The 25,095-nt window shown below is 46.2% G+C and overlaps 1 protein-coding gene and 1 long non-coding RNA gene across 4 annotated transcripts in view; one reads left to right on the forward strand and one right to left on the reverse strand.

The window, feature by feature from the left end:
* Nucleotides 1–25,095, forward strand: part of edc3 (enhancer of mRNA decapping 3 homolog (S. cerevisiae)) — a 136,374-nt gene that overhangs the window by 46,985 nt on the left and 64,294 nt on the right. For both annotated transcript variants that reach the window (XM_078200015.1, XM_078200016.1), the window contains one exon: nucleotides 16,785–17,120. In XM_078200015.1, coding sequence (XP_078056141.1) covers nucleotides 16,785–17,120 — 336 coding nt within the window. The remainder of the gene's footprint in view (nucleotides 1–16,784; nucleotides 17,121–25,095) is intronic.
* Nucleotides 3,135–21,500, reverse strand: LOC144480536 (uncharacterized). Of its 2 annotated transcripts, none has more exons than XR_013495683.1 (3): nucleotides 21,370–21,500; nucleotides 15,248–15,408; nucleotides 3,135–3,371 (listed from the first exon to the last, which is right to left on the reverse strand). It is a non-coding gene; the product is annotated as an uncharacterized LOC144480536 (long non-coding RNA). The 2 variants fall into 2 exon arrangements; XR_013495682.1 differs by lacking the exon at nucleotides 21,370–21,500 and adding an exon at nucleotides 21,040–21,151.

Consider the following 25,095-nt stretch of genomic DNA (forward strand, 5'->3'; position numbering starts at 1 on the left):
GGCGATCGGGGCTGGGTGGGATTGTTGTCCGTGCAGACTCGATGGGTCGACTGCCTCCTGCATTGTAGGGATTCTCTAATTCTATGAACCTACATGTCCTTGTTTGCTTAATTAGAGAGAACAGAAGACATTTTGGGGTTAGTTGATCTCGAGCAAGATGGTAGAAGTGCTGCAGTTCGCCTCTGTGTGTTTGCATGTTCCACCTCCAGATTGTTTTCCGGTGACCCCTGATGAAGCATGCCCTTTGTCAGCCGAGGTCGCACTCCTTGCCTCTCGGTCAGAAGTCTGTAGTTTCAAGTCCCACTCCAAAGACTTCAACATGTAGATGAAACGAATGCTGCAATACGCTTGGAAGAGGGCTGCTGCTCTGTCCTTCTGGATGAGAAGATAAACGGAGGTCCTATCTGTCCCCACGTGCAGATGTAACAAGGGAGCTTTCCCCAGTGTCCTGGCTAACGCACATCCCTCAGTAAATGTTTCCAAAAACTGATCAACTGGTCATTGTCACGTGTTTTTATGGGCGCTTGCATTGTTCAAATTGGCAGCTCTTTTGTACATTATAAACAGTGTTCAAAAGTAATTCATCAGCTGCAAAGCGCTTTGGAATATTTTGAGGTTGGGGAGTTTTTAAAGTTTATTTATTAGTCACAAATAAGGCTTACATTAACACTGCAATGAAGTTACTGTGAAATTCCCCTAGTTGCCACACTCCGGCGCCTATTCGGGTCAATGCACCCTAACCAGCACGTCTTTCGGACTGTGGGAGGAAACTGGAGCACCCGGAGGAAACCCACGCAGACACAGGGAGAACGTGCGAACTCCACACAGCCAGTGACCCAAGCCGGGAATCGAACCCGGGTCCCTGGCGCTGTGAGGCAGCAGTGCTAACCATTGTGCCACCCTTGCTGCCCCATGTAGCGGGAAGCGCTATCATAATCCAAACCTGTTTCTTTGGAAACCAGATTAGAATTGAATATCCTTTGGCTATGGTAGTTCCTTGTGATCGAAAGGCCTGCTGTCCGGCATCACACATGAGAACGGCAACATGGGAGTGAGCTATTACGGATCACATGTCACCATAGAGCTGTGCACAGTTTGATGCCGAGTGAATGTTCATAGTACGATTTGCACCTTCAAGAATAAGGGAAAATATTGAATATGATTAATTAAATAACATCCAATTTGTTTGCATTAACAATGCAAACTTAAGTTGGAAACTGAACTTTGTACAGAAAATGTATTTTCTTTGGCGGTTTAATGAAATGAGGTAATCGTTTTGCCTTTATGACACTGGATTGCAGTCATAAAATGCTGACTGATAATTGCAGATGAATGTAAGTGGGGGGAAAATTACACGTTTGTTTTCCTTTTATAAATCTCTTTAAAAAAACATAGAACAAAGTACCAAAAGTTTTATACTTTTCATTAAACCTTGAATGGCAAGCTATTCTTGGGCGTGACACTGTGCTATGGAAACATCATTTAACCCTGGGGTGACAGTGGTACGGTGGTTAGCGCTGCTGCCTCACAGCGCCAGGGACGCGGTTTCGATTCCCGGCTTGGGTCACTGTCTGTGCGGAGTTTGCACTTTCTCCCCGTGTCTGCGTGGGTTTCCTCCCAGAGGAATGCTGGTTGGGCGCACTGGCCATGCTCAATTCTCCCTCAGTGTACCCGAACAAGTGCCAGAGTGTGGCAACTAGGGGATTTTCACAATAACTTAATTGTAGTGTTAATGTCAGCCTACTTGTGACAGTAAACTTCAAACTTTTAAACTTAATGGTTCAGGATGGTTGTCCATTTGCACGAACCCTCCTTTACCTTGCCATTTAGCGATCATTAATGACCTCAAAGTATTTGATTTGCGTGTATATAGTTAGGCTCCAATAATATACTTGACTATCTGTTATCAGCCAAGGAAATCATAAACATTATGGCTTTGGAGCCCACCCAGACCCAATCCCCATAACCCCATGCATTGTGCTTTCAGGAAACCCACCCCTGCCATAAACTATTTAAGTGCAGATGAACACAGGTTTGCTGAATGGCTTAAGTGATTTATAAGTATTAAGGATAACATTGTTGCATTGAAGTCTTCCAATGCTGGCATCGTTCCAAATATGAATGATCTTACACACCTGTGCACTCAACTTTCATATTTATCATTCAATCTCTATGATGCACTGTGGCTTCAGCACGCTACTTGTGTCTTGCTCATGCAGCTTCCTGACGCATGCGCTAATTTCCTCAGTTGACGGCACCTTTGACTTTCCAATCAGAATTTATCGGCAGCAAATTACCTGGCAGGAGTGAAACCCGATCGGGTAGGGGACTTGGCTAACCCATTGCACTTGGGGTGTGTTGACGCCCACAATCGTGGTTTGGCCAGGCTAGGCTAGGGTAAGGGGCCAGGATAGCCAATGAGGTGAAACCGAAGCTTCACCTGATGCAATTTTTCAAAGCCATCTCAGCCTTTTGGCCAAGGTGAAGTGTTGGACGATCAGCCATGATCGTAATGAATGGCGGAGCAGGCTCGAAGGGCCAACTGGCCGCCTCCTGCTCCTATTTTCTATGTTAGATCAAGCCCAGGAGAGGGGTGCAATGCCTCATCTCGTCAACTTGGATCTTGTTTGACTGAACCCAAGATGGGATGAATATCTTTGTCTTGATGTGGAGATGCCGGCGTTGAACTGGGGCAAACACCGTAAGGAGTCTAACAACACCAGGTTAAAGTCCAACAGGTTTATTTGGTAGCAAAAGCTAGTGGCGATTGCTACCAAATAAACCTGTTGGACTTTAACCTGGTGTTGTTAGACTCCTTACTATCTTTGTCTTGTCAGCTTGGAGTTGGTTTGTGCCTTATGTGGGGACCATAGAATTCCTACAGTGCAAAAGGAAGCCATTTGACCCATTGAGCCTGCACTGACAACAATCCCATCTGGGCCCCAACTCCATCACCCTACATATTTACCCTGTCAATCCCCCAGACACCAAAGGGTGATTTAGCATGGTCAATCCACCCAAGCCACGCATCTTTGGAGTGTGGGAGGAAACCGGAGCGCCCGGAGGAAACCCACGCAGACACGGGGAGAACGTGCAAACTCCATAATTGGACCTTATTTGAATTGGCTTTTTTGATTATGAATAAAATACCAAAAGGTACCAAAAAAAAAAAATCCAGAGTGTAAGGTAGATTGACAAACCAACCAACACCGTGACGGAGTGATGCACTGTTGAGTTGATGTCCTTTGGATTATGTATGTGAATGTTAAGGTTAAATGACTAGGCTGAGGCCTAGTCTGCCTGTGAGATGGTTGCTGTGGTTGTATCCGAAGGGCTGGGAGTTCTCTTGGTTTCTTGGGCAACCTTCTTTCCTAAACAACGCAATGAAATACTTGTTAACTGATCATCCTATTTTTGTTGATAACACCTTGTCATGCACAAATTGGCTGTCACATTTCTGTACAAGTATCACATTGATTTATTGCTAATGAAGTGCTTTGGAATGTTGCTGACACATGATGTCGTGTCTGAAGGTATGTTTTGTTTGGCACTCTCCATCAAATCGCCTACTTAAAGTTGTTCTCTGGGCTTGCATGGAAGCGGCGGCTTTGAGCTCGTCACCCATGGATACCAGCATTTCATTTATTTACTTTATTTATTAGCATCACAAGTAGGCTGACGTTAACACTGCAATGAAGTTACTGCGAAAATTCCCGAGTCGCCACACTCCGGCGCCTGTTCGGGTACACTGAGAGATAATTTAGCACGGCCAATGCACCCTAACCAAGCACGTCTTTCGGACTGTGGGAGGAAACCGGAGCACCCGGAGGAAACCCACGCAGACACGGAGAACGTGAAGACAGTGACCCATGCCGGGAACCGAACCCAGGTCCCTGGCGGTCTGAGGCAGCAGTGCTAACCACTCTGCCACCAATTTGGCATAAGCAAGCGACTTTGTTGGGATAAGTCAGGGAAAGTCTACTTTTACTATGTTCTCAGTTCTATTAACCGTTAATGGTTCTGTTGCTAAAGCTGGCCCTTAGAATCCTACAGTGCAGAAGGAGACCATCGGCCCATCGAGTCTGCACCGACCACAATCCCACCCAGACCCTATCCCCATAACCCCATGCATTTACCCTAGCTAGTCCCCCTGACACTAAGGGGCAATTTATTATGGCCAATCCATCTAACCTGCTCTAACCCTGGACTGTGGGAGGAAACTGGAGCACCCGGAGGAAAGCCACGCAGACAATGGGGTAACGTGCAAACTCCGCACAGACAGTGACCCAAGCCAGGAATTGAACCCGGGTCCCTGGCGCTGTGAGGCAGCAGTGCTAACCACTGTGCCACCCCTGGTCAACTGGTCACACATCAACGAGCCAAAGTTTACAAACCTTGCTGCAGTTGATGAAAACTAATGATAGTTTGATGAACTTTGCCATCAGGCCAAGCGTGGCACAGTGGCAGCACTGCTGCCTTACAGCACGAGAGATGTGCTGGTTAGGTGCATTGGCCCGGCGTGGGTCACTGTCTTCACGTTCTCCCTGTGTCTGCGTGGGTTTCCTCCGGGTGCTCCGGTTTCCTCCCACAGTCCGAAAGACGTGCTGGTTAGGGTGCATTGGCCGTGCTAAATTATCTCTGTGTATCCAAACAGGCGCCAAAGTGTGGCGACTGGGGGATTTTCGCAGTAACTTCATTGCAGTGTTAACACCAGCCTACTTGTGACACTAATAAATAAACTTTAAACAATGAGTGACGGTCAATTATTGTTCTGCTACTTAGTCACCAAGACCTTCAAAGCGGGTGAAGTGCACAACAGTTGATTAAAATTTAGATCCTGAACAAAAACAAAAGTACAACATTCCCAATGTGAGTTAGAATTCCAGTTTGACTGTTGCCTGCGACTCCACAAAGGAAAAAATGGAACTAATAATCTAATTTTCCAAGTACTGTTTAACAGTAAACAAGTACTCTGGCTGTCTGACAGCTCCCTTCCCCGTTTGGAATGAGCTGCCAGAGAAAGTGGTTGAGGCAGGTTCAATAGCAACATTTAAAAAGCATTTGGATAAGTACATGGATCGGTAGCGCAGTGGTTAGCACTGCTGCCTCACCGCCAGAGATCCGGCCTCGGGTCACTGTCTGTGTGGAGTCTGTCCCATTCTCCCCGTGTCTGTGTGGGTTTCCTCCGGGTGCTCCGGTTTTCTCCCACGGTCCAAAGATGTGCGGGTTAAGTGCATTGGCCGCGCTAAACTGACCCTAATGTCAGGGGGATTAGCAGGTTAAATGAGGGATACGGGGATAGGGCCTGGGTGGGATTGTGGTCAATACAGACTCGATGGGCCAAATGGCTGCCTCCTTTTCTGGTAGGGATTGGTCTAGTTTGGACCAGGGAGCGGCGCGGGCTTGGAGGGCCGAAGGGCCTGTTCCTGTGCTGTATTGTTCTTTAATTCTCTGATTCTATGAAAGGATTGGAGGGATGTGGGCCAAACGCAGGTAATTGGGACTAGCTGGGAGGCACCGTGATTGGCATGGACCGGATGGGCTGAAGGGCCTGTTTCTGTGCTGTATTACTCTATGACTAAGTGTGCCCTGTTTGTGAACAGAATTCCTACTCGCCTGAAGAAGGAGCTTAAGGCTCCGAAAGCTTGTGGCTTTTGCTACCAAATAAACCTGTTGGACTTTAACCTGGTGTTGTTAAACTTCTTACTGTTCTCACAAAGCACCAGAACAGATCTGTGATATTATTGAAATAGTTCAGTTTCTTGCTGTCATTTGACATTGAAATCTTCTATTGCACAGCTTAGTTGAAGAAAATTTATTTGAATGCTTGTTATCTAGAATCCCTGAATCTTTCCACCTCCCTATTCCTTTTAAGACACTCAGTAAAACTCAATCACACCTTTTGTCATCCCTCCTATAGATTGCACCTTTATGTAGTGCCAGGGGAAATGTTTCTACAGATCCAAGTTGTTGATTTATCTTGTGAGCAGCCTAGGGTAGGTTTAAAAAGATCTATTGGTCTTTTAAAGGGCAGCACGGTGGCACAGCGGTCAGCACTGCTGCGCCTCAGCGCCAGGGACCCAGGTTCGATTCCCGGCTTGGGTCACTGTCTTTGTGGAGTTTGCACGTTCTCCCCGTGTCTGCGTTGGTTTCCTCCAGGTACTCCGGTTTCCTCCCACGCCCCAAAAGACATGCAGGTTAGGTGAATTGGCCATGCTAAATTCTCCCTCAATGTACCCGAACAGGAGCTGGAGTGTGGCGACTTGGGGATTTTCACAGTAACTTCAATGCAGTGAGAGCGTAAGCCTACTTGTGACTAATAAATAAAGTTTAAACTTTAAGTCTGATTCTGTTTAAAGTCTTTTGAGCTGTGGGAGGAAACCGAAGCGCCCGGAGGAAACCCATGCAGACACGGGGAGAACCTGCAGACGCCGCACTGACAGTGACCCGAGCCGGGAATCAAACCTGGGTCTCTGGCGCTGTGATGCGGCCGTGCTAACTACTGTGCCACTGTGTTGCCCTGCGCCGATTCTGGGAGCCTGGTGTCAGAAAGACAAGTGTCCTATTAAATCCATTTTGTTTTTCCTCAGCAGTGACCAGTATCTATACGATTGCTCATGCTATAAGGATTTAACAGTATGAACCATAGTAACTACATTGGTGATGCTAAGTTCCTGAAGCTTAATAAAGAGCACCCAAATAAAACAACATTTTGACTAACGTGATACACTATCATGGCTGCTCAGTAACTCTTCCACTAAGTGCCGCAATCCCTGGCTGTGCTTGTTTGAGACCTGTCCTCAAAGCTATGCTCAAGCAATGCAATGAACTGATGTGTTGAACTTCTACAATAGTCTGAGATGTTTGGTAGCAGGAATATACTCTGAATGGAATTCTGGGTGGTTTGCAAAGATTAACGACGTTACAGTTGCTAGTTGTTGAATTGCAAAATTAAAGTTCTTGTGATCTATGAACCCCATGATTAAATTACACCCTCATTATCCATTCTAACCCGTTTAAAGTTGTACTGATAAAAGGCTGAGAGGTTGTCTTGATATTATCTGCAAGGCTATATGCAGAGGCATTTGCCCTTGATTTACTCGTCATCTGGCATGACTTCAATGCGATGTGTAGATCAAAGTCTGCCTTTGAATTTGCAACTCGCCCAGCAATGGCTAGATCACGTTTGGTAGCTGGGTTGCAACCCCAGCTGATACTGCTAGACAAGTCCGATCCCAGGATGGAACCCGACTTGATAGGTCTTAACCTTTATTTTTGTTTTGAAAGGTGGAAGGCAGCTACTGATCAGAGTCACTGGTGTTAGCTGATGTGCTTTTAGCAATAGAATGAAACGTTTATTAAACCCAAAAAGATGAGCTATAATACACTACTCCTTCACCCCAACTATACTTTTACAGATGCTTACAGATTCGCAAGGATAACAAGTTTCTAAATCTAGCGTGTGCTCTAATGCTCATAGTAACTACACAACCTCTGTAAACCATAGGCAACCTGTGGTCAGATACACCACACTCTGAAATCAAGTAACAGATGCCATCAAAAGCAATTTACAAATTTCTCATCAATTCCCCTCTGACACTGTGAGCCAAACAGATCTCACTGGATTTCTGTCTTTCACTCGAGGGTTTCCAATCTCAGCTCTCAAAGAACATGCCTTGGAATCTTCATCCAAATGACACCTTCTGATGGTGGTCTCACCAAGGATCCACCTCCAGGATTTCAACCTCTCCTCTTGATGTTCCTCTGCCCTGGCGTGCCACGTGTATTGAAGCTTTGCCTTCCATGCAGTGTCTCACACTCAACCATTCCAACAAAACACCACTGCTTCACAGTCCTATCGTACGGAGTCACCAACCATTGGGTCTCCTCTGATCTCTGGCTTCTGACAAGCCCATGTTATCCCAGGTCTGCACTTTGCTGCCTTGTCTTTTAACTTGGAGAGCCCTATTCCCCACTTGTAACTTCACTTAACAGGACCCTTTTCTAGATTTCTGTTTTTTCCCCTTTGACTTGAAGGTTTTCTTGAAACTTCCTTCTGTCCCTGTCTTTGGTTTTAAGACTTTTCTATTCTTTAGTTTGGGGCCTGCCTTCTCCAGTCTCCCTTCATGCCCTGTTCCAGCAGACTCTGTGAAAAGCTGCTTACTTCTGGGCTACACTCTTTCAACCGAACTAGGCAACTGCATAACTTTCCTACTTTAAAGCTTGTGAAACTTCATTTAAATGTGGGAATCTTTCAAAGTGAAACTAAAACTCCAGTTACCTTAACAGACAAATACAGGAAAAGTGTAAAACTCTACCATATTCCTAGCACCCACAAATGTAATGGCAAATCTCTCTCTATCCTGATAGTATTAATGATAGTATAACCATCACCACCATTTCCGTTGTAAAGCTGGCACCAACGTCTGAAGTCCACATATGCACAATGAAGATTGGAAATCCCAAACAAGGAATGTTTATCCAGTTATGCAATTAGTGTTGTTTTTAAAATCTTGTTGAATGAGGTGTAACTGGACATTACTTCATAATTACTGATGAACGACCTCACTGTCCTTGAAAAATGAATTTTATCATTGCGGAATGTCACATTTCTCCAAATTGAAATTTTAAATTCTCTTAAATTTCACATTTCAGCTTCCTTAATCCTACATGCCCTGATCGTTTATTTCCCCCTCTGTTAAATTTAGTGAAAAATTTGGTGTAGCTTGCTTAAAAGTTTATTAGTCACAAGTAGGCCTACATTAACACCACAATGAAGTTACTTTGAAAATTCCCTAGTTGCCACAATCTGGCGCCTGTTCGGGTACACTGAGGGAGAATTTAGCACGGTCAATGCACCTAACCAGGATGTCTTTTGGACTGTGGGAACAAGCCGGAGCACTCAGAGGAAACCCACGCAGACACGGGGAGAACATGCAGACTCCGCACAGACAGTGACCCAAGCCAGGAATCGAACCTGGGTCCCTGGCACTGTGAGGCAGCAGTGCTAACCACTGTGCCACCATGCCGCCCCTAGTTTGCTATTTGAGAGAATACGATGGCTGCTTACCCTGTTTGATGACATGATAGTTGCTGCACTCCTGGAGATCCCCTTGACTTGGCACTGGATTAAAACTGAGGCTGGGACAAGTTTCATTGTCATCATGAGGCTTTTAATTCCAGATTTTTTTTAAATTCAAAGTTCACCATCTGCCGTGGTGGGATTTGAACCCGCAGCAAAAGGGTGCTTTGCTTTATATGTTGGACACTTTTTGGATGCCTGGGAAGGAGTTATGGAATCATAGAATCCCTACAGTGCAGAAGGAGGCAGTTCAGCCCATCAAGCCTGCACTGACTCTCTGACAAACCATCCCACCCAGGCCTTAATCCCGTAATCCCACATAGTTACCCCACTAATCCCCCTAACCTACATACCTTTGGACACTTAGGGGCAATTTAGCATGGCCAATCCATTTAACCTGCACATCTTTGGACTGTGGGAAGAAACTGGAGCACCCGGAGGAAACCCACGCAGACACGGGGAGAATGTGGCAACTTCACACAGTCACCCAAGATCGGAATTGAATGCGTGTCCTGGTGCTGTGAGGCAACCGTGCTAGCCACTGTGCCACCGTGCCATCTGAGACCCAGTGGGATTCTCAGTATATGCAGTGACATCTGTTGGAAATCTTCGAGTGCACTAATGAATAAATACAGGAGCAGGAACAAAGTCTGCCGTGCAACTTGTTTATTTTGTTATATTAAATGTCCAAGAATCTCAGTAAAACTATTACCCCAACATCTCTTTGAAGTTGCATTGTAGTCTGTGGTCATCTGAGATGCATTGATCTTAGTGAGGTCAGCAGGGCATTTAGACTTGGCTATTTGAACAGAGCTCTTGTTCTGCAGAATTTCTAAACTGTGTCTGAGTTTTGCCTTCCTCTTTGGTCCTCTTGTTAAATGTTGCCTTGTTGGCTTGCAGTCCTGAATTGGAGACATTCAATTCAAACCAAACAGTGCAACTGCTTCAAAGGGAGTGGGAGTTGATGAGTTTTGTCTTTTGGGCAAACCCTGGTAATTAGTATTTGACTGTAAAAACACAGTCGGCTTTGTGAAAACTCACTGGACCATGTCTTTGCTTTGTACAGTATCTGGTTGCAAGCAAGACTGGCAGTGGATTGGTAGCTGTCAACTCAATCCAGCAGGGGAAATGTTGTGTTGAGTTCCAGGACTGTGACTTGTGCTAGAAGCTGGTGAGGGATTAAAGATTCTGTGAAATGCATCGACTGGTGAAAAATTAAGCAAAAGCTGTTCTGCCATTCAGGATAAACCACATTAATTGGCCATTATTACATAAGTACTCCAAAAGCCATTAGTAAAATTTGGTTGGTAAATTTTCCTCCCAATAATTTATCATGTGGATTTTACAATAATGGACTTGAGTTTTTTTTCTTTTGCTCATTTGATTCAGAATTAATTTTTTTTATTCATTCGTGGGACATGGGCGTCGCTGGCTGGCCAGCATTTATTGCCCATTCCCTAGCTGCCATTGGGGGGCAGTTGAGAGTCACCTACATTGCTGTGGCTCTGGAGTCACATGTAGGCCAGACCGGGTAAGGATGGCAGATTTCCTTCCCTAAAGGACATGGTCCAGTGAACCAGATGGGTTTTTCCAACAATCTACAATGGTCATCAGTAGATTCTTGATTCCAGATTCTTTTTTATTGAATTCAAATTCCACCAGCTGCTGTAGCGGGATTCGAACCCAGGTCCCCAAGACATTAGCTGAGTTTCTGGATAAATAGTCTAGCGATAGTATCACTGGGCATCGCCTCCCCTGTAACTGAGCCAAACTGCCTCCTCCTGCACTGTAGGGATTCTATGATCCTTTCCTTTTTTATTCATTTCTGGGACATGGGCATCGCTGGCTGGGCCAGCATTTATTGCCCATCCCTAATCGCCCTTGGAAGGCAGTTGAGAATCAACCACATAGCTGTTCTCTCGAGTTGCATGTAAGCCAGACCAGGTAAAAACAGCAGATTTCCTTCCCTAAAAGGCATTAGTGAACCAGATGGGTTTTTCCGACAATCGACAATGGTTTTATGGCCATCAGTAGATTCTTAATTCCAGATTTATTTATTGAATTTAAATTCCACCATCTGCCGTGGCGGGATTCGAACCCGGGTCCCCAGAACATTAGCTGAGTTTCTGGATTAATAGTCTGGTGATAATGCCACTAGGCCATCGCCTCCCCAATTATGACATATTTTTGGAATTTTGTTTAGATTGAGCCCTTTGAACTGTAGATCATGGAGTTAAAGTAATGGGGATAACCGGCCTGCCTCTAGTGGAGGATGCTATTTTAGCGTTTGTTTATTTGTGTCACAAGTAGGCTTACATTAACACTGCAATGAAGTTACTGTGAAAACCCTAGTCGCCATATTCCGGTGCCTGTTTGGCTACACTGAGGGCAAATTTAGCATGGCCAATTCACTCAACCAGTGCATCTTTTGGACTGTGAGAGGAAACCCATGATGTGGAGATGCTGGCGTTGGACTGGGTAAACACAGTAAGAGTTTTAACAACACCAGGTTAAAGTCCAACAGGTTTATTTGGTAGCAAATACTATTAGCTTTTGGAGCACTGCTCCATCGTCAGATGGAGTGGAAATCTGCAGACTTTAATCTGCAGAAATCTGTTGGACTTTAACCTGGTGTTGTTAAAACTCTTACGGAGGAAACCCATGCAGACACAGGGAGAATGTGCAGACTCCGCACAGACAGTGACTGAAGCCGGGAATCGAACCCGGGTCCCTGGCACTGTGAGGCAGCAATGCTAACCACTGTACCACCGTGCCGCCCCATTTTGAGGGGATACAGTGAGGAAAATTGCACAATAAATCGGTGTGCATTGATTTAAGTGTACACTTACCGTCATGTCAAAACGACAAGTAATAACTTCTGAATTCTTTTTTAAAATGTTTGCACCTTATCATTCAAGTACATATTCCACATGACTTGGCAAGTCACTACAATAGGGCTGTTAAAATGAACAGTTATATATAACAGTGTGAAGGGTGCTGGCGACAGTGTTCACAACATTCCTGTTAAGTTGGTACTGGAAATTTTTAAGAGGATAGATGCTGTAGTAGTCTTGCAAGTCCTTGTTGATGTGTGACTGGTCTTAAGAGGTACTCTGGGACTGTGGGGAAGGCTGGGATGGCTGCAAGGCAGGCCTCGTAGAAAGTGGTCACATATCTCCTGGCTGCCCTCAGATCTATGCACAACGCCTTTTAATAGCGTCTTTATCTGATCGGTGCGTCTTGTGAAATTCAGATAAGGGAAGCAATGAATGATTTGCATGGCAACCAACAATGTGTCTAGCCGATTTATCAGTGAGGTGGGGGAGAGGGGGTCAATGCACCCAACCAGCCCGTCTTTCCGAATGTGGGAGGAAACCAGAGCACCCGGAGGAAGCCCACGCAGACACGGGGGAAACTAGGCAACAGGCTTTTTCGCACGGCGTGGGTAACTCAGTCATATCTTGGGTATATTTGATAAAAAAACAAATCTGTAGGTAATTGGGATTTAAAAGATTTAAATTGGGATTTTCATTAAAGCCTGAGATGGTCAAAAGCTTGAGATGCAGAGATGGTGTAAATATCAATATTGACTAATTGTCCTTTAATCCGTTTCAAAATATTGAAATTAGATTAAATAAAATAATCAGTGCTCAAATTTGCTGCACAGGTTTTTTTCTGTGTGTTTATTTTATCAACTTTTGGAGTGTAAAGAAAACAGATTTTCTGTTTAAAGAAAGCAGATTGGGTGGGACAGTGATTAGCACTGCTGCCTCACTGCGCCAGGAACCCAGTTCGATTCCAGCCTTGTGTCGAGTTTGCACGTTCTCCCCGTGTCTGCGTGGGTTTCCTCCGGGTGCTCCAGTTTCCTCCCACAGTCCAAAGATGTGCAGGTTAGGTGGATTGGCCTTGCTAAATTGCCCCTTAGTCTCCAGGGAGATTATTAGCAGGGTAAATGGTGAGGTGATGGGGATAGGGCATTGGTGGGATTGTTATTGGTGTGGCCTCGATGGACTGAATGGCCTCTTTCTGCACTGTCGGGATTCTATGATTTAACGATCTGGCCTCATTTAGAAGTGGTTTGGAAATGTAAAGCATTGAATGTCTACAATTTAAAATGGAGATAAACTGCCATCTGTAAACTTGGTGAAAGAGAAATTTTCATTTGTACTGCGCCTTCCGCAATCCAGGATGTCCAAAAGTACTTAAAACCATTGGAGTAGTTTTGAAGTGCAGTCAGTGTCATAATCAAGGAAAAACAGCAGCCAGTTTACGCACAGCAAGATCCCACAAACAGCAGTGTGGTGATGACCAGGTAATCTGTTTAGTGAGGGTGGCGCAGTGGTTAGCACTGCTACCTCACAGCACCAGAGACCCGGGTTCAATTCCGGACTCGGGTCACTGCCTGTGTGGAGTTTGCACATTCTCCCCGTGTCTGCGTGGGTTTCCTCCGGGTGCCCCCGGTTTCCCCCCACAGTCCAAAGTAGGTTGCATTTTATGAAATTTGATTTATTGTCACCTGTATTGGGATACAGTCAAAAGTATTTTGTTGCGTGCTATACAGACAAAGTATACTGTTCATAGAGTACATAGGGGAGAAGAAAAGGAGAGGGTGCAGAATAGAGTGTTACAGTCATCGCTAGGGTATAGAGAAAGATCAGCTTAATATAAGGTAGGTCCATTCAAAAGTCTGGCAGCAGGGAAGAAGCTATTCTTGAGTTGGTTGCTATGTGTCCTGAGACTTTTGTATCTTTTGTCTGACGGAAGAAGGTGGAAGAGAGTATGTCCAGGGTGTGTGGGGTCCTTGATTATGTTGGCTGCTTTTCCAAGGCAGCGGGAAGTTAGATGGAGTCAGTGGATGAGGCCGGCATATGTGATGGACTGGGCTTCGTTCATGACCCTTTGTAATTTCTTGCAGTCTTGGTCAGTGCAAGAGCCATGCCAAGCTGTGATATATCCTGAAAGGATGCTTTCTATGGTGCATCTGTAAAAGTTGGTGAGAATCTGTATGTTTTTTTATTAATTCGTGGGACATGGGCGTCACTGGCTGGCCAGCATTTATTGCCCATCCCGAGTTGCCCTTGAGAAGGTGGTGGTGAGCTGCCGCCTTGAATCGCTGCAGTCCACGTGCTGTGGGTTGACCCACAATGCCGTTAGGGAGGGAATTCCAAGATTTTGACCCAGCGACTGCGAAGGCGTGGCCGATATATTTCCAAGTCAGGACGGTGAGTGGCTTGGAGGGGAACTTGCAGGTGGTGGTGTTCCTATGTATCTGCTGCCCTTGTCATCCTAGATGGAAGCGATCGTGGGTTTGGGAAGATGCTTTAGTGAATTGCTGCAGTGCATCTTGTAGATAGTACACACTGCTGCTACTGAGCGTCGGTGGTGGAGGAATTGAATGTTTGTAGAAGTGGGTGGAAATCAAGCGGGGCTGCTTTGTCCTGGATGGTGTCAAGCTGCTTGAGTGTTGTTGGAGCTGCACCCATCCAGGCAAGTGGGGAGTATTCCATCACACTCCTGACTTATGCCTTATAGATAGATGGTGGATAGGCTTTGGAGAGTCCGAGGTGAGTCACTGCAGCATTCCTAACCTCTGTATATTCATTTTTTGTTGGGAAGAAATTTACAAAATGTATTAGTGGAATATTAATGCTCTGCATGTTTCTGCGGGGGCAGAGTGCTAGTTGAAAGTTTATTCCAGGCATATCTCCATGTTTCATCTCCTGAGACTAGGAAGCAATGCCGAGATTTTGTTAGGAACGTTGTGACTATTTATCATGTGACATTCACTCGTGGTGTTGCCAGATAACTAGCTGGAGACGTTATCTGAGCCACACATACGTCGAATCATTCATCATGATAAATCTCATACATACTTAATTGAGGAATGTTCTGAACTATGCTTTGAGATTTCGACAAGCGTGCATGACCCGGTGTCCTTGGCTGATTCTGGAATATGCCTCATTCATGGACTGATTTGTGGAGACGTATTCCATGCCATAAGATCATAAGATATAGGAGCAGAATTAGGCCATTCGGCCCATTGAGTCATAGCTGATATTCTCATCCCCATTCTCCTGCCTTCTCCCCGTAACCCCTGAAATGCAACCACTCTCCTCCACCCCAATCACTTAATACTGCTGCAAAATCATTTTCTTTAAAACCTACCTTTTACTGTGGCCACTACCAGGGTCCAAGGTGGAGAATATTGTTCATTTATACATCAAGGTTGTTGAGCTTGTGTCTGCGGTGCTGCCAGTCAGTCTTCTACCTTGTTGGTTAAGTGTTTACATTTTTTTTCCCCTCTTTCTAATTAGTTACTTCCGAACCTGTCAATTGCGGAAATGTAATGACTCATTTGACAAAAAGGCTTGCTTTGTGATTTTTTTTATTAGTCATCTATCTGTTTCCCTTGCCAATTGTTCTAATAGACTTCACCCCAATATTCTACCTGACGTACCTTAACTCGCCTCACAGTCACAGTACAGCCGTCGCTTGGTACTTCAGAGTACAAGCTGCCCCAATTGAGGACTGAGTTCTGAGCCAAGCAAATACACTTCCGTTCCAAGGTGGCATGGTGGCACAGTGGTTAGCACTGCTGCCTCATGGCGCCAGGGACTTGGGTTCGATTCCCGGCATGAGTTACTGTCTGTGTGGAGTTTGCGCGTTCTCCTCGTGTCTGCATGGGTTTCCTCCGGGTGTTCCAGTTTCCTCCCACAGTTTGAAGGACATGCTGGTTAGGCGCATTGGCCATGCTAAATTCTCCCTCCGTGTCCCCAAACTGGCGCCGGAGTGTGGTGACTAGGGGATTTTCAGTGTTAATGTAAGCCGACTTGTGACTAATAAATATACATTCAAGTCAACAGCTTAGCCTCCATCGCAATGCACACTTAACAGCGCAGTTGTACTTTCAGGCTATTGCAACATATTAGAACATGCTGATGTTGAGATGAATGGGGGTAGGAAAAGACTTGTATGGTGCGTGTGCGTGGACCAATTGGAGCGAATGCTGCATTTCTATAGCGCATTGTGTGAAACCAAACAACTTCAGTATAATTCCCAAAATCTTCAGGTGAATCCCCAGATCCTGAAATTTCCTTTAGCCAACTTATGGTCTTGCTGCAACCCAAACTTCGCAGCTTCCTCACACGCCTCTGCTCTGACCTGACTGCCTGTCGCTCCCACGCACACCTCTCCCTACTTCCCAGCACCCGCCCAATCCATTTGCACACCCCGTGTAAGTTTTGCTTCAGCCGTGGTCTTATTAAAGGCGGTGACGGCTCGAGGAGCAGGATAGCTACACCTCCTGTTCCTTAGGTTTTTAAGTATTCAATTGGGCAATCGAACTGAGTTACAAAGACACAACCATTAAATACATAATGGGCCTTGATGTGGAGATGCCCGGTGTTGGACTGGCGTGGGCACAGTAAGAAGTCTCTCAACCACCAGGTTAAAGTCCAACAAGTTTATTTGGAATCACGAGCTTTCGGAGCGCCGCTCCTTCACGTCCTTCTGCTCCTTCGTCCACTCACCTGATGAAGGAGCAGCTCATGATTCAAATAAACCTGTTGGACTTTAATCTGGTGTTGTGAGAGACTTCTTAGTATAATGGGCCTTGTAAGGGAGAGGGAGACCTGAATCCTTGAAAAAATGTATTTGTTCAACGCACCAATCTCAATATCGCTCTTCATCGTTTCCCCCTCAGGGTCGTCGAGCAGCAAGATTCCAAATCAAGCAACACCAAAGAAAAATGGAGTCAAGAATGGACCAATGAAAAATAAAGACGACGAATGTTTTGGGGATGGAATTGAAGTAATTCTTGACACGGACTTTGATTTTGAAGGCAATCTAGCACTCTTTGACAAAGCAGCTGTGTTTGAGGAGATAGATACTTTCGAGAGGAGGAGCGGAACGCGTTCCCGGGGCACCCCCAATGAGAAGCCAACGCGATACCGCCATGATGAGAACATTCTGGAATCTGAGCCTATTGTCTACAGGCAAATCACAGTGCCACAGCACAGTGGCAAAGAATATTGCACTGGTGAGACTAACCGCAGTTTTAAATCCGTTTAATTGAGTGAAAGGAAGACTTAAATTTAAGCAGATGTGTGTGTGTTCAGCAAATTTGGTACATTAGTACCCCTGGCAACTTGTTACCGGGGGCAGCACAGTGGTTAGCACTGCTGCCTCACAGCGCCAGATCCCGGGTCCAATTCCGGCCTCGGGTCACTGTCTGTGCGAAGACTGCACATTCTCCCCGTGTCTGTGTGGGTTTCGTCCGGGTGCTCCAGTTTCTTCTCTCATTCTGAAAGACATGCAGGTTAGGGTGCATTGACCCCAACAGGCACCGGACTGTGGCGACTAGGGGAATTTCACAGTAACTTCATTGCAGTGTTAATGTAAGTCTTACTTGTGACTAATAAATAAACTTGTTCTAAGATACTTCAGTTGAAAAATCTGAAACAACATATTCCTTCTCAGTTTTTGACAGATTAGAATATAGATAATGTGGGCTGGTTGTTTAAGTTTAAATTTTAAGTGTATTTATTAGTGTCGCAAGTAGGCTTACATTAGCACTGCAATGAAGTTGCTGTGAAAATCCCCTAGTCACCACACTCCGGCGCCTGTTCGGGTACACCGCGGGAGAATTTAGCATGGCCAGTGCACCTAACCAGCACGTCTTTCAGACTATTGGAGGAAACCGGAGCACCCGGAGGAAACCCATGTAGACACGGGGAGAATGTGCTAACTTTGCACGGTCAGTGATTCAAACTGGGAATCAAACCTGGGTTTCTGGCGCTGAGAGGCAGTAGTAGTAACCACTGTGGCACTGCGCTGCTTTCATGCTACTGTGCTGCCGCCTTGCAGGCCCTTTCATAGCATCTCCTAAAGTCCATTCTTCATTTTGGCCAACATCTGGAGGTACGACTTGCTGAGACTGCGTTATTCATATTTGGATGGAATTCTTCACCCCTCGCTGATAATTACCCAGCTTACAACAATCTCGTATTGTGGGCTGGCTTGAGTTAATGGGGGAAGAGGTGGATGGGAGAAGGGTCTTCATGAATGTTGTTTGCATAATCATAGAATCCCTACAGTGCAGAAAGAGGCCATTCAGCCCATCAAGGCCTGCACTGACAACAATCCCACCCCCGTAACCCCATGTATTTACCCTGCTAATTCCCCTGACATGAAGGGAAAATTTAGCATGGCCAATCCACCTAGCCCGCACATCTTTGGACTTTGGGAGGAAACCGGAGCACCCGGAGGGAACCCAGGCAGAGAAGGTGCAAACTCTACACAGACAGTGACCCGAGGCCGGAATTGAACCCAAGTCCTGGGTGCTGTGAGGCAGCAGCGCTAACCACTGTGCCACCCTGCCGCCCTTGTGTTTATCCCAGGTGGTTTGTTGCAGTTCGCTCTGTACTCATGAGGAACCCAAAGTGCAAAATGTTCTGTTCTGTCGAGTGTGTGTGATATTACTTGTGGGTTTATGAAAGAATCCTCTCCCAGGACCTGAGTGACAAAGTACAAAGAGCTGAGAAACCATTTTGCTGGGGGGGGGGGGGAATTAAAATTAAACAGAACTGGGGCGGAATTTGGGACGAAATGGATCTGTTACCTGGTAGATCAGTAGTGGGCAACCTGCAGTCCGAGGGCCACATGCGGCCCATCTTGGTTCTGAGTGCGGCCCCACAAGACAGTTCGTTGACCTATGCCCAAGAACAGGGGTTACCATATTCTGCTGATTTGATTTGATTTATTATTGTCACATGTATTAGGGTACAGTGAAAAGTACTTGCGTGCTATACAGGCAAAGCATACCATTCATAGAGTACACAGGAGAAGGGAAGGAGAGGTTGCAGAATATCGTATTAGTCATAACTAGGATGTCAAGCAAGATCAACTTAATATAAGGTAGGCCCATTCAAAAGTCTGGTGGCAGCAGGGAAAAAGGTGTTCTTGAGTCCTATGTACTCTGAATGATATGCTTTGTCTGTATAGCGCAAGTAGTTTTTACTGTACCCTTTTACCCGACGGAAGAAGATGGAAGAGAATATGTCCAGGGAATGCTCCCGTCCGTGTTTTTTTTCCTACCAGTATGACTGAAGTGATTCGCGTGTAAAGTAAGCGGAAAAGTTAAAAGTTCGAAGTTTATTTATTAGTGTCACCAGTAAGGCTTACATTAACACTGCAATGAAGTTACTGTGAAATTCCTCTCGTTGCCACACTCCGGCACCTGTTCGGGTCAATGCACCTAACCAGCACGTCCTTCAGACGGGGAGGAAACCAAAACACCCGGAGGAAACCCACGCAGACACGGGGAGAAACGTGCAGACTGCACACAGACAGCGACCCAAGCCAGGAATCGAACCTTGGGTGCCTGGCGCTGTGAGGCAGCAGTGCTGGCCACTCTGCCACCGTACCGCCCAAAGTGAGATGTGTGCTGATTGCTCACAACATTGACTGAGAGAGCTCTGCGCTCCCTCTGTGTCCAAAACGTAAATATTTCTTTTGTCTTCTGAAGTTGATAGTTCTATTAACATTTTTGAGAACTGATGAAATACGTGGCATGTATTTAATCTTATTCATGGGGTGTATGGTTAGTGAACAAGTCCGATTTCAATCTTGCGGCCCATTGAGATAAGTAGGGTCACTCCTGCGGCCCACTCACTAGCCTAGGTTGCCCATCACTGTGGTAGATTCTCAAGCTTTGGACTTTATCTACATTAGGCACTCGGACGAAGAGGAACACGAGAGAGTGGGGGAAGGTGAGCTCTTCCATTGGCACAGAGATCGCTCCTGTGATTTTGTGTTCACTCCCTGAATCTGAGTTGCAAGCTGCTGAACCAACTGTTAGGATCAGAACTGCCAATACTAATGGCCGTAAATAGTATTAATCTGTCTGTCATAAACCACCCCCCCTTCATCTCTGATTCCAGAAACCATCGAAATCCAATTCAGCAGACGTGACCTTGGTGTTCTTTCCAAAGTCTCGTCTTCTATATTGTGAAGGGTTTGCTCGTTTATTCAATGAGTTTAATCCCATGCCCAACAGTTCTTGTTTTCCAAAGCTGGATTAGCAAGTCTTTGAGGAAAGAGTGGTCAGTAATTTATAAATAGTGTTCAATGCTGTTGGGTTGGTCAGAAGTGTGGAGAATTGGATTGGATTCAGAAACCCTGGAAGTCTACTGTGTTCTCCCTGGTAAAATGTATGTATGTGGCTATTGGATGTGAAACAGGATTGGGTGTGATGCTTGCCAGAGAGAAACAGCTCTCCAACATGTTGTCCGAAGCTCTACCACCTCGCCTGCCCTGATTCTGGGGCGGGCGAGGTTCCCAGAACAGAAATCTCCATTGGCCTCGGGTGGGATTTTACAATCTTGCTGAATGAGGCCGCAAAACCCCGCCCATTTTGTCAAAGTTCCATAGAATCCCTACAGTGCAGAAGGAGGCCATTCGGCCCATCGCGTCTGCACCAACCACAATCCCACCCAGGCCCTATTCCCATAACCCCACACATTTACCCTGCTAATCCCCCTGACTCTAAGGGACAATTTAGCATGGCTAATCCACCTAACCTGCACATCTTTGGAGTGTGGGAGGAAACCGGAGCACCCGGAGGAAACCCACGCAGACACGGGGAGAATGTGCAAACTCCGCCCAGACAGTGACCCGAGGCCGGAATCGAACCCGAGTCCCTGGCGTTGAGATGATGGTAGCCATGATGTGGAGATGTCGGCGTTGGACTGGGGTAAGCACAGTAAGAAGTCTCACAACACCAGGTTAAAGTCCAACAGGTTTATTTGGTAGCACGAGCTTTCAAAGTGTTGCTCCTTCTTTAGGTGAGTGAACCCGTTGGACTTTAACCTGGTGTTGTGAGACTTACTGTGCTGAGAGACAGCAGTGCTGACCACTGAGCCACCGTAGCGCCCTACGTTTTCACGTGTAATGCTCACCTGCCATGTGGAGGATGGATAGCATATTTTGCCAGGAGTCTGCATCTTAAGTAGAGGAGTGAAAGGCGAAAACTGCTTTTCAGAATTGCTGTCCAAGCTGTTTTGTTCCGTGTCTCAGCTCAGCATCATTTTACTCTCTGTTAAATGATGGTTCCAAATGGACTAGATTTCTTTTTAAATGTTGTGGCTTTGTAGCGTCATCGGGCATGTGACTGGTTCAGAAATAATGTACTGGAAAAGGACACTGCTGCAAAACATCTTGTGCCTTAGGCCAGACGAAAGATTACAAACTATTTATAGAATATTGCTTGAGAAATATTTTCCACAAACCTTTTGTTCATGGTGTGTGGTTGCTGCCAGCACCACTTAGCTTTACGATCAACTCCTTGGGTCTGTTTTTGACACGTTAATTGTGGACAAAAATGGAGTTTATGTACTTGGCCATTGTTGGAATGTTTTTGTCCTACGGTTAAAATCCACAGAACAATGGTTACCGAATCGCAAGCCCTGAAAGCTTCACCCCCCCACCCTGCCTCGCCGATACCAGGTTTCCTCGCCTCCCTTTTGAAACACTTAACTCACGTTGAATGGAAACGTCATCTTAGTGAAGAACATAGAACATTACAGCGCAGTACAGGCCCTTCGGCCCTCGATGTTGCGCCGACCAGTGGTACCAATCTAAAGCCCCTCTAATCTACACTATTCCAATATCATCCATATGTTTATCCAATAACCACTTGAATGCTCTCAACGTTGACGAGTCCACTACTGCTGCAGGCAGGGTATTCCACGCCCTTACTACTCTCTGAGTAAAGAACCTACCTCTAACATCTGTCCTATATCTCTCACCCCTCAATTTAAAGCTATGTCCCCTCGTGCTAGCCAACACCATCCGAGGAAAAAAGCTCTCACTATCCACCCTATCTAATCCTCTGATCATCTTGCATGCCTCTATTAAGTCACCTCTTAACCTTCTCTCTAATGAAAACAAGTGAAGGGATAAATATCGAATCTTGATTAATGGGCGGCACGGTGGTTAGCACTGCCGCCCCACAGTGCCAGGGACCCAGGTTCAATTCCTGGCTTGGGTCACTGTCTGTGCGGAGTCTGTACGTTCTCCCCATGTCTGCGTGGGTTTTCCCCTCGCAGTCCAAATGACATGCTGGTTAGGTGCATTGGCCTTGCAAAATTCTTCCTCAGTGTACCTGATCAGGCACCAGTGTGCGGCGACTAGGGGATTTCCACAGTAACTTCATTGCAGTGCTAATGTAAGCCGACTTGGGACACGAATAAATACAATGATTGTTCTTGCCCCATGGTCTTAGTTGCTGTGTGATTGGCCATTCCTTCTTGGAAGGCTTCAGAGCTCAGTCTCATGGATGTGTTTTCCAGGCTTCACTAGACAGCAGATATGTTTGCCAACCACCCCCAGGCCCCTGAGGGTCTGGTGACCGGGCCAGTTGTGGGGCTCCACCCACTTCCTCCTCAACACTGCCCTGAAGAGCCTCGGGGTGTTTGTACAGCACTCTGCTATGCTTTATATAAATGAAAACTATTGACTGAGATAATAAAACATCAAAGACTGGATTAGACCTGAAGCTTTCCTGAGCAGAATGATTTAGTACTGTGCTTATGTGCTGCATTTACCATTGAGTAGTTGAGAATCTCGTGAAGGGCTTGCGTGTGCGATGCAAAACGGTGGTGGCACGGTGGTTAACACTGCTGCCTCACAGCACCAGGGACCTGGGTTCGATTCCTGGTTTGGGTCACCGTCTGTCTGGACTTTGCACTTTCTCCCCGTGTCTGCGTGGGTTTCCTCCGGGTGCTCCGGTTTCCCCCCACAGTCCGAAAGACGTGCTGGGTAGGTGCATTGGCTGTGCTAAATTCTCCCTCGGTGTACCCGAACAGGCGCCGGAGTGTGGCGACTGGGGGATTTTCCACAGTAACTTTTCATTACAGTGTGAATGTGAAGCCGACTTGTGACTAATAAACAAACTTTAACTTTAAACGCGATGCTGATTGTGTCACGAAAGCAGAGCAGTCCTGTGCATTTAGAAATGCTTTGTTGCACGCCCTGTTGTCCTTTGCTGGTGGGGGTTTGCGTCCTAAGCAAGCAACTCGATAGAAATTCTCACCATCGCTCCTTTGATCTACTTTCTTCGAGTGTGGACGTGGTGGTTGGCTCGGAGGAGCTTAGCTTCAGGTGTGCCTCTGGGCTCCTACCTACCACTTCCCTTGTTGGAGGCAACAGCTGAACTTGTTTTGTATGGTCTTGTGATACAAATGTTTCATCCGTTTGTTTATTATGGGAAGGGCTGAACTGTTGCTGGGAGAACAGATAGATTTTCTTGCAGGTAGTGGGAGCTGTGACTGCAATGCGAAGGGTTTGGCTGCTTTATTTAAATAGGGAGTTAATTCGGAACGTTTAACCCCCTCTTCTAAAGACTGCTTCAGTTATCAGAAGCAGTTCTATATTCAGCTGTCACGCTGAATAACAATCTGATGTAATTGTTGCTGTTTTGTCCACTGAATCCGTTGTCTGTGATTCCACATTCAAACCCTTTCACCCATTTCGCCCTTTCCCCTGTATCCATTCCTTCCCCACTTTCCAGTATTTGCCTGTTTCAAGGCCAGATTCCCAGTACTAAGCCCAGAAACGCAGAAATTATGAGCAGGAGGAGGCCATGCGGCCCTTCCAGCCTGCTTCGCCATTCATTTCGATCATGGCTGATCATCAAATTCAATATCCTGCTGGTGGCACAGTGGTTAGCACTGCTTGCCTCACAGTGCCAGGGGCCCCAGGTTCGATTCCCGGTTTGGGTCACTGTGTGCAGAGTCTTGCACGTTCTCCCCCGTGTCCACGTGGGTTCCCTCCGGATGCTCCGGTTTCTTCCCACAGTCCGAAAGACGTGCTGGTTAGGGTGCATCGGCCGTGCTAAATTATCCCTCAGTGTACCCGAACAGGCGCCGGAGAGTGGCGACGAGGGGATTTTCACAGTAACTTCATTGCAGTGTTAGTGTAAGCCTACTTGTGTCACAAATAAATTTAAAGTTTTAAAAAAAACTACCCCCTCCTCCATATCCCTTCAGCCCCAAGAGCTATATCTAATTTCTTCTTGAAATCACACAACGTTTTGGCCTCAACTACTTTCTGTGGGAGTGAATTCCACACATTCACCATCCTCTGGGTGAAGAAATTTCTCCTCACCTCAGTTCTAAAAGGTTTACCCCTCATCCTCAAACTATGACCCCTTGTTCTGGACCATCGGGAACATTCTTTCTGAATCTACCCTGTCAAACCCTGTTAGAATTTTATAAGTTTCTGAGAACCCCGCTCACTCTTCTAAACTCCAATGAATATAATCCTAACCGATTTAGTCTATCCCCTCTAGGGCTGCACGGTGGCACAGTGGTTAGCACTGCTGCCTCACAGCACTAGAGACCCGGGTTCAATTCCGGCCTCAGGTCACTGTCTGTGTGGAGTCTGCACGTTCTCCCCGTGTGTGCGTGGGTTTCCTCCGGGTGCTCCGGTTTCCTCCCACAGTCCAAAGATGTGCGAGTCAGGTTGATTGGCCATGCTAAAATGCCCCTTTAGCGTCAGGGGATTAGCCGGGTAAATATGTGGAGTTACGGGAATAGGGCCTGGCTGGGATTGTGGTCAGTGCAGACGCGATGGTCCAAATGGCCTCCTTCTGCACTGTGGGGATTCTCTGATTTCTCATCTGAGAAGCAAGGGATCCAACAAAGAAGGTTAATAACAGCTGGATCATGTTGATGGGCATCGGCAACAGTGGAGAGAGGGTTAAGAATTACTTTTAAACATGTTTAAAAAAAATTATATCACCTTGTCTAAAAGGCTCGTCCCAAGCTCCATTTATTATGGTGACAGGGACCTGGGGACCTGGGAGAGTGCCAAGATAAGTAGGCAACAGCACCACCTATGTTGGAGATGGTGTAAATGCAGGCCCCTAGGTAAGTAAAAGCAATTCAAAGAATTTGGGGTTGGTGTGACAGGCAGGAAAAGAAGTTAAAGTTTATTAGTCACAAGTAAGGCTT

This window comes from Mustelus asterias, chromosome 29, assembly GCF_964213995.1.
Source record: "Mustelus asterias chromosome 29, sMusAst1.hap1.1, whole genome shotgun sequence".
Taxonomy (NCBI): Eukaryota; Metazoa; Chordata; class Chondrichthyes; order Carcharhiniformes; family Triakidae; genus Mustelus; species Mustelus asterias.